The sequence below is a fragment of the Balaenoptera acutorostrata genome, chromosome 3 (assembly GCF_949987535.1).
Source record: "Balaenoptera acutorostrata chromosome 3, mBalAcu1.1, whole genome shotgun sequence".
In the NCBI taxonomy this organism is placed as follows: domain Eukaryota; kingdom Metazoa; phylum Chordata; class Mammalia; order Artiodactyla; family Balaenopteridae; genus Balaenoptera; species Balaenoptera acutorostrata.
The window spans coordinates 153,566,274-153,580,607 of NC_080066.1; the positions used below are offsets into that span (position 1 = coordinate 153,566,274).

At 40.9% G+C, this 14,334-nt stretch overlaps 1 protein-coding gene across 2 annotated transcripts in view; it reads right to left on the minus strand.

The window, feature by feature from the left end:
- Positions 1 to 10,218, minus strand: part of NEK9 (NIMA related kinase 9) — a 36,367-nt gene extending 26,149 nt beyond the window's left edge. For both annotated transcript variants that reach the window (XM_057542384.1, XM_028167053.2), the window contains exons 1-6: positions 9,862 to 10,218; positions 7,494 to 7,671; positions 5,722 to 5,777; positions 5,103 to 5,173; positions 3,361 to 3,466; positions 1,219 to 1,350 (exon numbers count right to left, since the gene is read on the minus strand). In XM_057542384.1, the coding sequence (XP_057398367.1) occupies positions 1,219 to 1,350; positions 3,361 to 3,466; positions 5,103 to 5,173; positions 5,722 to 5,777; positions 7,494 to 7,671; positions 9,862 to 10,080 (762 nt within the window). In that variant the 5' untranslated portion in view covers positions 10,081 to 10,218. The remainder of the gene's footprint in view (positions 1 to 1,218; positions 1,351 to 3,360; positions 3,467 to 5,102; positions 5,174 to 5,721; positions 5,778 to 7,493; positions 7,672 to 9,861) is intronic.
- Between the last annotated feature and the right edge of the window lie 4,116 nt (positions 10,219 to 14,334).

The following is a 14,334-nucleotide window of genomic DNA, read 5'->3' on the forward strand; positions in this document are numbered from 1 at the left end:
AACTAATTTGCCTCCTAATTTATATATCCTAATAATGGTTATACAGGTGATACTCTGCTGTAACAGACAAGGCAATGAATAATAAGTTCATAATGATAAGAAATTATTATAACAGTGCCACCACACCTTTACTGAGACCAATAGAAACATAAGTTGCACATATGTTTTTTAACCCTTGCAAACAACATGCAAGGTTATCATTACCAATTCAGAGACGTAAAGTAACTTGCCCAAGACTACACGGATAGTAAAAAATGGAGCCATAATTTCAACCAAAGTCTATCTGACTCCAAAACTCATTTTCCTTCCACTATGTTATTTAAGAGAACTAGATGATAGATCAGAATAAACTTCAGGACTTAGAAAAATAAACAGGTCTCATAAAAGGCCAAAGAATTCTGCATTATCTTACATTTGCATTTTCGTATCCATTAGCAGAGCATCTCTATGAGAGGAATATGTATTTTTTTCCCTTGTTATAGCTAATGAAATAGAGGATGAAAGAGATGAAGTGATTTGCCTAAGTTCTCACATCTGGCTTGCAGAGGATATTGGATGTGAATCCACTTGTGCTACTCAGATTGTGATCCATGGACGAGTAGCGTCAGCATCATCTGGGAGTCTGTCAGAAATGCAGAATCTCAGGCCTCGCTCCAGATACACTAAAACAGAGTCTGCATTTTAACAAGATGCCCAGGTGATTTCCAATGTATATTAAAGTTTGAGAAGCACTGCTTGATACTGGGCTTTACTTAAGAAGAGACTTAAAGGGATTTGTTGTTTATAAAACAGTAGCAATCTTTAGTAAGAGTCAGGGTGTAATTTTTCATAAAAAAGATCAAAACACTTTAATGAGTATTATATAACTTGCCTTAGCTTTTATAAAACGATGTAGCTGAAGCGTAAGAAATGAAATGGCTTATCTAAATTGCTGCATCACACAGTCGATCCTAGAGCCAGTTTTAAAATTACAGTCAACGGATTAGAGGACCGTGCTCAAACTACTTGATTATGATTATTTTAGTGGGGAATTCAAGTTGGAAATAAATCTTGTCTATAGAATTTTAGTAATACACTACTAAGCCAGTGCCTGAATACTGGTTATTTTTCCTACAGCTGATTTCTGTTCAAGAAATCAGAAGCTCACAGATAAAGTTGATTCTCTCAACCAAGCTGTACCACTTGCAAGGACAATGCAGGGATAATACATCAACTTACTGTAGCATCAAACGTTCTCTTTAGCGTAAGCAGTTCAAAAATGACACAGCCCACTGCCCAGATATCAGACTTGAAATTGTATTTAACTCCTTGGCAGAGCTCTGGAGACATGTAATATGGAGTTCCCACAAGCTGAACAACAAAGAAAGCAATCAAAAAATGACTTCTTTTCTGAGGTAACTATATTAATATTTCAACAACTAAATTAAATTTCCTAGAACTAGTGATAACCATTACAAAACATTCATCAGCATATCCCAAAATGGTTTTTATGAGATGATGCCACTATGAGGAGAAATCTTATTCATATCAGATCTCTTGGGCCAATTATAAAGGGACAATCTCTGTGGTAAAGGCCTATGGTAATTTGGGAGACAGAAAAGCTCTGTGATTCCTGGATCACAGAGGATTCAGGCATTCAAGACCCACTGAAGACTTCACAGATTTTGTAAAAAGCATACTTGGTAAAAGTTCACTAATGGAAAAAAAAAAACTGGTAGTGGGGAGATGATAATTGAATAAACGGGTTAAAAGTTCTAACTGAAATGCATAGTAGTGAAACTTTGTAAATGGCTCAATTTAACATTTGTAATACTAACACAGCTAGTGAATTTCTTCCAAATTTAAAAAGACCTTCTGAGTTCAAGAATGTGTTGGAAGGAAAAAAAATGCCCTGAATGGAGGTCAGCCTCTCCCAAGATGAGAGACAATGAGTACCCTGGAAATTCTAATAAAACTGATTGCCATCTTTCATCAGCAAGGCAAAGCGGTTTTTCAGATGGCTTACATGGCATTTATACATTTTCATATCGTTCCTTCTTTGCATTTAACTGGCTTAAAAAAGTTAAATCTTGGTTTTATCGGATTACTCTTTTTTTTTTTTTTTTTTTAGCTACTTTATTTATTTATTTATTTATTTTTGGCTGTGTTGGGTCTTCGGTTCGTGCGAGGGCTTTCTCTGGTTACGGCAAGTGGGGGCCACTCTTCATCGCGGTGCGGGGACCGCTCTTCATCGCGGTGCGCGGGCCTTTCACTATCGCGGCCCCTCCCGTTGCGGGGCACAGGCTCCAGACGTGCAGGCTCAGTAGTTGTGGCTCACGGGCCCAGCTGCTCCGTGGCATGTGGGATCTTCCCAGACCAGGGCTCGAACCCGTGTCCCCTGCATTAGCAGGCAGATTCTCAACCACTGCGCCACCAGGGAAGCCCCTTATCGGATTACTCTTGACGAGAAAACTCCACGCAACAACACGACTACTTCCTCAGAAACTCAATATGGCACCGTCATACAAGCAAACTGAGTCCCTGAAGCCGACTCCCAGCCTTGGCTATCAGTATCCTTGGATGTTTCTAGATTGCTTGCAGGCACATCTCAACATTATCAAAAATAATCATCAGGACAAAATTAATTTTATTAATTTACATTTTCAAGTTCTTTTAAAGACAAAGCATTGTGAAACCAGAAGAGTAATAATTGGGTTTTGTAAGTCCTAGAAGGATCAGATCACTGTCTTTAAAGATCAGCTTATGTCTACTCTTTACAAATGGTCTTTCATAGGATCAGGTAAGAAGGGAGCTCTGCGGTTCAGACTGTGTATCATATTAAAGATGAGATTGTTCTCTGGGCATCAGCCTTTATTTGTAATATAGGGTTTCTGAACCAGAAAAAACTCAAAGGAAACACAAGAGATGTCTAACACCCTAAGAACAAACATTAAATGAGAGATAAAGTGAAATCTACTAAAGATCCTAGGCTGGAAAAAATGGTAAAGTATTTTATTGCTTTTAGAAAAGTCTCTAGTCAGTGTTGGAAAGGGCAATGATGTCAGAGCTGTTATGTGGACAATGGCTCTTGAAAAAACACCTGAGCATGTAAATGACTGTTAGTGGGTCCAGGAAAAAGACTACTGAAGACTTGCTTTATAAGTATGGAGAACTTGCAAAAATATTGAGAAAAGTGTGCAAAATTTAGGGGGTATAGTTATATCTCACAGTGCAGGAAAGGAAAAGAAAAAAGCTACGTCGGGGGGGAATTCTCTGGCGGTCCAGTGGTTAGGACTTTGCTTAAGATCCCACTTGCCGCGCAGCGCCACCAAAAAACAAAACAAAACAAAACCAACCAAGTCAAGGATAACACATACTTACTGTCTCAGCCATGGAATACTCAGAATTAAGTTTCTTTGCTAGGCCATAATCTCCAAGTTTTATCAGGTTTGCTTTGGTCAGAAAAATATTTAATGTCTTTATATCTCTGAAAAAAAAAGATGCTGTATATTAAACCCATATACTCAACTATTTTATCTCATCCCCCTTCCCGCCCAAAATTAGTACAAAATAAAAAGAGTGTGTTACCACTGCTCAGGCTGTTACGGGATTCCAAAGAGTGGTCATCACTTTCTCATACATTTTAACATTGAGAAGGGGACTTGGGGGAGTGGAGGCAGAGAATTAACTTCATCCTCCATGGCTTTGCAGCACAGGCATGTCCCCCAAAACACTGAAGTCGTTAGGAAAAGTTGAGAGGGTCAGACCAAAAAAAAAAAAAAATGGTGCCCTAGGTAATCATAATTCCTATAAGGTGTACTGCCTCTTCAATTAACACTTGTGCCTTGAAATAAGTGATTATCAAGGCAATTTTAACACTTGGTTGGTGCCAAAGTTTCAAATTTGTTAAGGCAAGAGAACAGAAGAGATAGCACATCCCAGCAGCAAAATGATTAGGCTATGTAGGTCACCTAAATAAAATCACTGTCTATCTTTCTAAACATGAACTGACCATAAGTAACACAAATAAACTGTGTCTAGTTCATACTCTGGCTTCCTTTACTGAAAGATGTGAAAAAAACAGAACAATATTCTTTGTCAAAAGGAAAGTAACAATACACAACTGTAGCCACTTGGCAGCTATCAAGAAATATATGGTAACTGAATGGACAAACCAATAAAAAGGGAAATGCTAGTATATTAACATTAATCTCTAACAATGATCCATGACTCACTTAAGCAGGGTATAATGACGTGGAAATGTTCTTATAATGGTTCTCTCCTATAGCTAGAAGTGAATAGAAAGCCGTTTCCCCTGGCCAAAGCTCTGGTAAAACTGCATAATTAATTGTACAAAATGAATAAGTTTTTTACTTAAATTATTTATTTACTTATTTATTTTTGGCTGCATTGTGTCTTCGTTGCTGCATGCGAGCTTTCTCTAGTTGTGGTGAGCAAGGGCTACTCTATGTTGCGGTGTGCGGGCTTCTCATTGCGGTGGCTTCTCTTGTTGCGAAGCACGGGCTCTAGGCGCATGGGCTTCAGTAGTTGTGGCACGTGGGCTCAGCAGTTGTGGCTCATGGGCTCCAGAGTGCAGGCTCAGTAGTTGTGGCACACGGGCTTAGTTGCTCCGTGGCATGTGGGATCTTCCCGGACCACGGCTTGAACCCGTGTCCCCAGCATTGGCAGGCGGATTCTTAACCGCTGAGCCACCAGGGAAGCCCTTTTTACTTAAATTAAAAGACTTAATTATAAAATTAAAAACAATTGCCCATTTTATTGCTCAGAGAAAACATTTACTATGAGTTCCAACCAATCTAATACCACTTTTATAGTGGCTTTCTAGGCTTTACTGATGAATTAATGAACTCACCTCTAAAATACTTCTTAAAGAGATGACTGAGCAGTACTTAGTTATTGAGGAGGTTCTTCCTAGATCACAAACAGTTTAACTTTAGGAAGTGAAGATAACGCCCCTCATTACTCACTGTTTCCTTCCTAAATTATATCAACGGAAAAGCCTTGACTGCTTAATCAAGAAAATAATCGTGCTGATGGGAGGTACCCAAGGTGAGGGTTGGATTGGTGGAAAGGAATACATCCCACATTCTTTCACTCATTACCTATGAAGGATTCCAGCTTTATGGATACAGCTCACTGCTGAAACAATCTGAAATAGGTACCATACCACCATCTGCAGAGAAAAAATAAATTATACTTGGACTGGAAACAAACCAAAAAACCCATATAAATAAACACACACACTCGAACACACAAAACAAATGAAGCTGCAACCAGAGGTTATGATTCAACATGACTTGACATTTCTTGCTTGTAGGTTGAGTAGGCAAAGAAAAGTGGTAGGGGTTTAAAAAAAAAAAAAAAAAGCAGATCATTATAAAATAGTTCCAATATTGTTATATAGTATGATGAAGCAGACTTGTGGAAAGAAATCCAGGAAGAATGCAAAGGTATAGAAAACTGGGCATACCAGTACGCAGTAATAGAACCAGGAAAGAAAGCTCATAGAGAATCATGATGTGGAGGTAAACCATTTAGGAAGCAGCTATAGACAGCTTCCTTGTTAGAGGTTTCCCTTCTCATGAATATCAATCAGAGCCTGGAAGGAGTCTGAATAAAAGGAAAAAAACACTCTTCATTGTTGTAAGAGTAAATACAGAACTAGAATGCAAGAATCACAACATTACAATTCTAGCTTCTTTCCACAGAAATATGAATTACCTCTTCCTCAAACAACTTGTCCTTCTGACGAAGGATTTTGTCATATAGGTTCCCTCCTGCAATAAACAAGAAACAGGTTTGAATTGCTTAATAGAGATCAACGCTCCTAGGGTTTTAACAGGTGCCACAGTAAGTGAAGGATTCTGCTTCCTCTTCAAAGATTCCCCTTCTTCTTTCTCAGCTCTTGGGTATATGGGTACAAAATTCTTCCCATCTGTCAAGGACTATATCTGAAATATTCTTCAGAGATTCCCCTCCCTAACAGAAGAGACTCAATACGAAAACGGGAAGTACAGCATTTTTAGAAACGATGAGAGTAAAGACACTTTCTATAGTACCCTAATTTATAAAATTACTTTGAAAGTCTTCAAAATCAGATGATTTTCTTTTCCAAAACTCCTTTTAAGGGAATCTGCAATATTTTGGTAACAACTCTCTCAGTGTGACTATTAGAACATTTGGGTTACAGCTGTGATGTGATGTTTTGTATATATAGGTATATATCATCAACTTCTTTTTCTTTCCACTTCACGCTGAAAAGGTTTCCCAAAATTTAGGGTAGACTCTAGATTGTTTCCAATCATTACTCCCTTTACTAACTCCTTCCTGCAGAGTAAGTCTGAATTTGCTTCTCCCTTTCATTATCAAGTAATACAGACTGCAAATGATGATGGTTCATTTTATTTCCTACCTGCAGCTGTAACTTACACTGTAGTCCTGGTTCAGTTTCACAACTTTTTTCCCCTTGCAATTTAGTAACTCAGAGTTTCAATAAATACACCATTCGTTCTAGTTCCTCCTAACCACAAAGGAAGTTAGCTACTTGAGGCTTCTGCTACTTCAAAAATTTCTAATATAATCTCATACATTTAGGGTTGAACAAAGGAACAATCATGGTACACAAGAATCCAGTAAGAAAGTTAAAAGTCTAGGAGCTTTCTCTTAAGAGATTTAAGTCAAGAATATGCTGGGACCTCTTTAGCATGCAGCTAGCTCAGGAAAGGGCTTTGGGGGTTCTCTTACGTAATAAGGATAATAGCTTGTACAGTATTTATCAAAAATTTGCTACATATCAAGTACTATGCTAGGAGCTTTACATATTCATTTCATACAACAACCCTAGGAGGTAACTATTGCTTATCAACAAGCTCACTTAAGATAAGGAGGCTGAGGCACAGAGAGGTTAAGTTGCTCATGCAAGATAACAGAGCTAAAAAGTAGTGAAGCTTAGGATATGGGTTCAGGGTCTATTTTCTTAACAAACAGGCTATACTGCTATTTTACAAGCAAAAGGGTTCAAAGAAATCATTTTCATTTTCAGTCAGCTATGATCTTTGAACCACTTTTCAATAGGATGGCTTTAGCTGAAGTCAATATAAATAAATATTACCTACAAGATTTCATTATATATCAAGTCATTTCATTATATATTATATCAAGTGTCAAACCATGCTATGTCTCTAATGCCTGACTAATGTCATTTCATAAGGAAAAAAACCTTGAAAAATGAATGTAAAATTCAACTGAACAAGTAATTTGAAGATGGAATTATCATCACAAAGGAGAATTTGAGTATGCAGGGGAAAAATCCCTCCCCTCATTTTGTAGATCATTTCAAAACTCTCCAGGGCCTGAACTAATTCTCTTAAACTCTAGAAATCCATTTAAAGTTCTTATTCTTTGTATATGTATCTTCTTTTTCTCTCCCCCTTAAGGTAAGTATAAGCACAAGAATGTCTCACTGGAGGAAGTCCCACTGAATTCTACCTTACCATTACAATATTCCAGCTCAATCAGCAGGGTGGTGTTGTCCATGAAGTGATTGTAGTAGGCAATAATGTTGTCATGCTGCAGCAGCGCCAGAATAACAATCTCATTCAAGGCATCACGACGTTCCTTCTCAGACAGTCGGGTCAAATCAACTTCCTTCCACACGACCAATGAGTCATCCTGTAACACAGTAATAGAGCTATCATGTTTTCCTCGCGCCTGGCAGAGAATGAATCCACACCCAGATCTGTAAGCCTAGAAAGAAAACTTCCTAGACTGACTCCTTTTTTTCCATTAAACATGAACAGACTTTAAAAGGTTCTGCATACAACCAAGCAACATAATTTACTGCAGGCCTGGGAAAGCATTAAGATGCTGTTACATTGTTTCTACACTTAATTTACACGATGTCAATTCCAGGTAAAAAATATGGGATGGAGGTAGGTCTCAAAGATTCTATTGAGGGACATTATGAAAGACTGCTAGTCATGATGAGGATTGCATTGGAGAAAGAGAACAGGAAAATGGTTACCTATGGCTGACCACAGTTTCTTGTAAAATAGAAATGTTAAAATTGCCTCCAATTTTATAAATTTAGATTTCTCTAGTGATTTTCATTTATCCTTTCTGGATAAGAATAAGCCAGGTCTAAGGGCTCTGAGTTCAGTTTCCTCACCCTGTCCCATTCTGCAACTCTGTTTCTACTGTCACTTTTATGTTATCATGTTTTCCTCTATTCATGAAGACTTACCTGTGGCTCCCAATATTCACTCCGTTTTATAATATCTCTATTTACAGATACTGCTCCCCAGCCCGCGAGCACCCCCACCTAAATAACCCTCCCTATCCTTTAGAATGGCTTCGTTAGGCCTTTGAAACTTTGGGGGAAGATCAATGAACCTTCTACTGGGCATTTCCTTAATTTTCAGAGCTCATACACTAAAATATTTGTCCATTCTTTTCCCCTTATATACACATACAACTTAAATGCTATTTGTCACTAACAAGACTAACATGTCTTCCCAATGAAATACACGCTTCTTGAGGGAAAGGGCTGCTTCTAATTATACCCCTGTAAATTCACAGATGTAATAAACATTTGGTGTTAGGGATAATACTGTGCAATTTTAGGGAAAGTGCAATCAAACTTAAAACAACCTTGGTAATCAAGTTCAACATGATAATAATGGAAAGGCATGCACAAGGAGATGTGAAACGCCATTCTAGCCCAGGATTTACTTCTAATTTAAGCGGGCAAGTCCTTAAATATACTATCTTAGTTTCTTTAACTATAAAATAGGAATACCAAAGCTCATCTCCTCATTCCCATATTTTGAGTACAAATAAGAAAACAGAATACTAACAGTAACTCTAACATTATACATTAATCTTGCAACCACCTCTCTCCTCCTCCATCTTTTAGCCTTAAAAGTACCTTGGAACACACACCAGAACTGCAGACAGATAGATCACTGATAGATCAATCACCTTCAGCAACCCCAGCAAGTTCTCATTGATGCTTACCTATTCTAAAACTAGTTTTAAGACTTTAGTGATCAAACCCTGTTATGATTAGTTTTTGGAAGTAGACTCCCCAGTATAGGGTTTTAATCAGTATACATTCTGAACTTGAGGGTCAGTAATCCACGAATCTCTTCAAAGGACTTGTATGTGTGCAGTAGTGGACTGGGGCGAGGGCATGTTTACATTAGATTCTCAAAGGAGTCCTTAGCCCTCCCAAAGTTAAGAACTAATGGCTTAGAATATACCAAAATAAAAAAGTATTTCCCACGCATAAACGCTGCTGGATAATCACTGAAGAAACTAACACGTTACAATCTTCCCCATGATCTTCAAGAAAAATCTCCAACTGAGTGTTCATATCTGAACATAAAGATATGGCAAAGGCAGGGGAGCTGCCACGGATGTGGGAATTTTGAAGCTATCCCCTCCTCTCCACCTCGACCTTGGAGAGCTGTACAGCACAACAGGAAGGAAGTTTTGACAATACCTCACATTCATAAACTACTTTAATTTACAGTTTGCAAAGTATCTTTGTTCGATTCTCAAAATAACCTTAAAAAATAAATATTACGTTTAAGGTACGTAGCTATCACTAACTCCAATTTACAGATGGGGAAACTAAGGCTCAGAGAAGGTTCAATGACTTGCTCAGTTGCCTGATTTAAACAAAAACGACCAGTCAGTAAAACCAATGCTCTAACGAACTCCTAGTGCAGGAGAGTTGAACGAGTGATGAAGACCCCGAGACAAATACCCTGCGGCGCCCTAACACTAAGCGAGGACGACGAGCAGGGAGAGCAGGGCCGCGCAGGCGGGGCGGGGGCGGCCGGAGCCGGGGGCCGCTACCTCGGTGCGGCGGTACAGCGTGGCCTCCCCGAAGGCGCCGCGGCCCAGGATGCGGATGGGGATGTAATGCAGCTCCTCCTGCTCCGCCGCGCCGCCGCCGGCTCGGGGCCCCGGACCAGCGCTGGGCCCCGGGCCCGAGTCCCCGCCACCCACGGACTCGCTCCCAAAGTCCGAGTTGAGGGAATCGCAGTGTCGCTCGTACTCGCCCAGCACCGACATGGCGGCGGCCGCGGGACCCGCCTGCGTGTCCCGGGCGGCGCTGACGGCGCTGCGCCTCTCCCGCTTCAGACGCCAGCCCACGGCTCCGTCAGCCCAGCCACCCCGCCACCCAGCCAGGGTCCATGGTGGCTCCTTCCCCCTTGACCCGGAAGCAGTTCTGGGTGCTTCCGGCCCGGCGGGGCTTCCTCCGCTTTCGCTGGTCGCTCGTTTAGCATGGCGGCAAGGCTGCTTTTCCTCCAGGCCGGCTGGGAAAGCGAGGCCTCGGGCGGGGTTGGCGGCGCCTGGTGGAGACCGCGTGGAGTCCAGTGGCTCTGGCGGGGGCAAGGGCGTCATCGACGGGTCTGCAGACCCCTCCCCTGATTGCTGGCCAGGTCCCCAGACAGTTTTGTTTTTTTTTAATAGATCTTCATTGGAGTATAACTGCTTCACAATACTGCGCTAGCCTCTGTCGCACAACAAAGTGAATCAGCCACATGCACACATACATCCCCAGGTCCCCTCCCTCTTGATCCTCCCTCCCACCCTCCCTATCCCCCACCTCTAGATCGTCGCAAAGCACCCAACTGACCTCCCTGTGCTATGCAGCTGCTTCCCACTAGCTATCTATTTTACATTTGGTTGTGTATGTATGTCCATGCTACTTACCCTCCTCCTACGTCCTCAAGTCCATTCTCTACGTCTACGTCTTTATTCCTGCCCTGCCACTAGTTTCATCAGTACCATTTTTTTTTTTTACATTCCATATATATGCATTAGCATATGGTATTTGGTATTTGTTTTTCTCTTTCTGACTTCACTCTGTATGACAGACTCTAGGCTCAGACAGTTTCGATGTCCAGAGGTCATCCAGTCTCAGATGGGCGCCAGGCCTATCTCAAGGGCAGTGACGGGGGAAACAGTCCCTTCCAACATCGCACAGTGCTCTTTGTTTAGTAAGCAATTTATACCTTTTCCCCTCAATTTATACCTTCCCCCCCCCCCCAGCGGAAATACTTGCCTCCTGTCATCTCAATCAGTGGACCCAGTTGTTTCTTCCAGAACTACCCAGGACTACGCTGGGTCCCTCCATCTTCCACATAACTTCAAGAATATTTTGTCAACTCCCCTGACATTCTTTCCAGATTTCACATTCTCCTTCCACGTGTCTTTCCAAATCTTTGACCAACTGACCTCATGCAACATTCTTTGAGCACTAAGTGCCAGATACTGTATTTGGAGGTGGGGAATCTGCAAAGGTGCTCCCTGCCCTCAAGTCACTAAAAGAATTGCAATACAGTGGAAAAACATGTTCCATCAGTTATGCGACCTTGGGCAACTTTACATCTCCAAGGTTACTTTTTTTTTTTTTAATTAATTTATTTTGGCTGCATTGGGTTTTCGTTGCTGTGCGCAGGGCTTTCTCTAGTTGCGGTGAGCGGGGGCTACTCTTCGTTGCGTTGCACAGGCTTCTCATTACAGTGGCTTCTCTTGTTGTGTGCAGAGCACAGGCTCTAGGCGCATGGGCTTCAGTAGTTGTGGCATGCAGGCTCAGTAGTTGTGGCTCGCGGGCTCTAGAGCGCAGTCTCAGTAGTTGTGGCGCACGGGCTTAGTTGCTCCGAGGCATGTGGGATCTTCCTGGACCAGGGCTTGAACCCGTGTCCCCTGCATTGGCAGGCGGATTCTTAACCACTGCGCCACCAGGGAAGCCCCAAGGTTACTTTTTAATCGTAAAATTGTGGGAATATGTCCTACAGAGATAACAACTAACATTTATTGTTATGTTCCTGGCACTATGCTAAAGGTTTTCTTGGGACTTCCCTGGTGGTCCAGTGGGTAAAACTCCCCGCTCACAATGCAGGGGGCTTGGGTTCAATCCCTGGTGGGGGAACTAGATGCCACATGCATGCTGCAACTAAGAAGCCCACGTGCTGCAACTAAAAAAGATCCAGCATGCCACAACTAAAACATGCTGCAACAAAGATCCCACGTGCTGCAACTAAGACCCGGACCCAGCCTAAATAAATAAATATTTAAAAAAAATAAAGGTTTTCTATGTATAATCCCATTTAATCCTCATAGTATTCCCATTCTACAGAAGGAACTGAGAGAGAAGGGTTAAGTAACCTGCTCTGTGTTACATAGGTAGTGAGGGGAGCTGGGAGTCAAACCCAGCAACATGGCTCCAGCCCTCTTTCAGAGAGCAGGATGTTTGGGGGCTAAGAGAAGGTAGTGTGGCCGGAGGCCATGGCATATGTGGGGTAGAAGCAGAAGACAAGGCCTCAAACGTTTATTTAGAGAATTTGGCTTTTCCTGTGGGCAATGGAAAATATTGGAGATTTTTAAGCAGGGGAGTATATGATTTGTGTGACTATATGTCCTGATTTGCTGGGGGATGTCCCAATTTATACCTGCCCCCCCCCTGCATAATTAGTAAGTCTTCTTTTGCTCATGTGCCCAGCACAGACAAAAACCAATATGATCACCTTACATAGACCAAAGCTATACTTTACAAAGAACTCTCATGACAATATGGAAGACAAAGACTGGAGGCCGGGAGACAAGCACTGAGGTACTATCACTGAGAGTGGAAAAGGGGCCCAGATTTAAGAAATCCATCTGAGGAACATTTAGAACTTTGTGCTCAGTTAGGATATGGTTGGTGAGGCAAATCTGAATCCGGGAGACTCACATCTAGGTTTTTAGGTGGATAGTGACAGCAAATACAGGAGGAAGAGAATTGGTAGAATGGGGTGAAGGGCATGAGAGCTAATGAGCTCACATTCCCCTGACCTTTCTAGAGTTCATCAATGTTCCTTTTAAAGTATGATATCCTACACTCTGCATAACCTTCCACTTTGGGTCTGAATAGGAGGGTACAAGGGACTTCTGTCCTCCTTGATCTGGATCCATTTTTTCTATTATTGTACCAGACTTCATGATGATCTACGTACGCTGTGCTTGTATTTAACTAAACGTCTATCTCTTTTTCACAGCCAATCTGATGCAAAGTAACACAGCTCTCCCACCAGATCACATCACTCCTTATTTTCTTCACAATGTTTATCTATAAAATTGATGTCTTATTTGTTTACTTTATTGATTATCTCCATTCATTGGAATATAAGCTCCATGAGAGCCTGGATTTTGCCCTCTTGTTCACAACTATGTATCATCAGTGCCTAGAAAGTGCTTGATATTATAGGCCTAAAAATTATTTGTTGAAAGAATATCAGGTCGTTATTATTTCATACATATCTAACATTTTTAAAACCAAAATGCAAGACAGACTGACTGATAACCCCTGTTAAAATTTTTGTTGGTTTCATTCCGGGGTTCTTATATTGTACAGATAGTTTTCAACTTGCAAGTCATTCATCCAACAAACACTGAGTACCAACTTGTGCCAGGTGCTGGGTTACAAGAGAACGAAATAAACATGGTTCCTACTCTCCTGGAGCTTACAATCCATATAACAGACAAATAAACAGGCAATTACAACGGTATATAAGTGCTATTATAAGGAAAGTACAATCTTCTAGAAAGGCATTTAGGAGGGGCGCCCTTCCAAGCCAAACTAGCTGGGTTAGTGAAGGCTTCCTGGAGGAATGTCCAAAATGTTAAGTCAGTGGTGGCTAAAGAAAGTAGGGAGATCATGCTGGAGAGAGGACATTCCATCTACCTCCTCCTATTAATTAGAAGGCACTTTGAGTGAGGATAGGTATTGCTTATTTATCTGGGTCTACTCCAGAGTTTAGTTCAGCACATTAAATAGAACAGATGATCAATAAATGATTTTTGAGTTGAATGGAAAAAACAATTACTTATAGCTAGAAGTGCTGACTTTCATTCAGAGAGGCTGAGTAGGTTTCAGCCAAAGCTTAAAAATTCACTTTTCTGGCATCTTTGCAATACAGAACTAGACAGTTTTCTATAACTTGTTTAGCCTGATATTATGTTCTAGTTATAATGCATAGATAAAAAGCTTAACAAATGTCCTGTTCCATCTTAGAGAATACAAAACAGAAACTCAAGTTCAGCACTTCATTGTACTAGATATAAACGAAACTAAATATCTGACTTTTGAATATTCATAAGTCCAGAAATACTCACCATTTTAAAGGTATAACTGATTTTAAAGTGCTTCTGGTAAAAAACAGTATTTCCGTTTTATATTTTAACAAGTAAATAGTTAGGATGCTATATAGCAGAAGTTCTCACTTGTGAATGGATGATTTCCAGGGGCCATAGAGTTACTGGTAATATTAAAGAAACTAC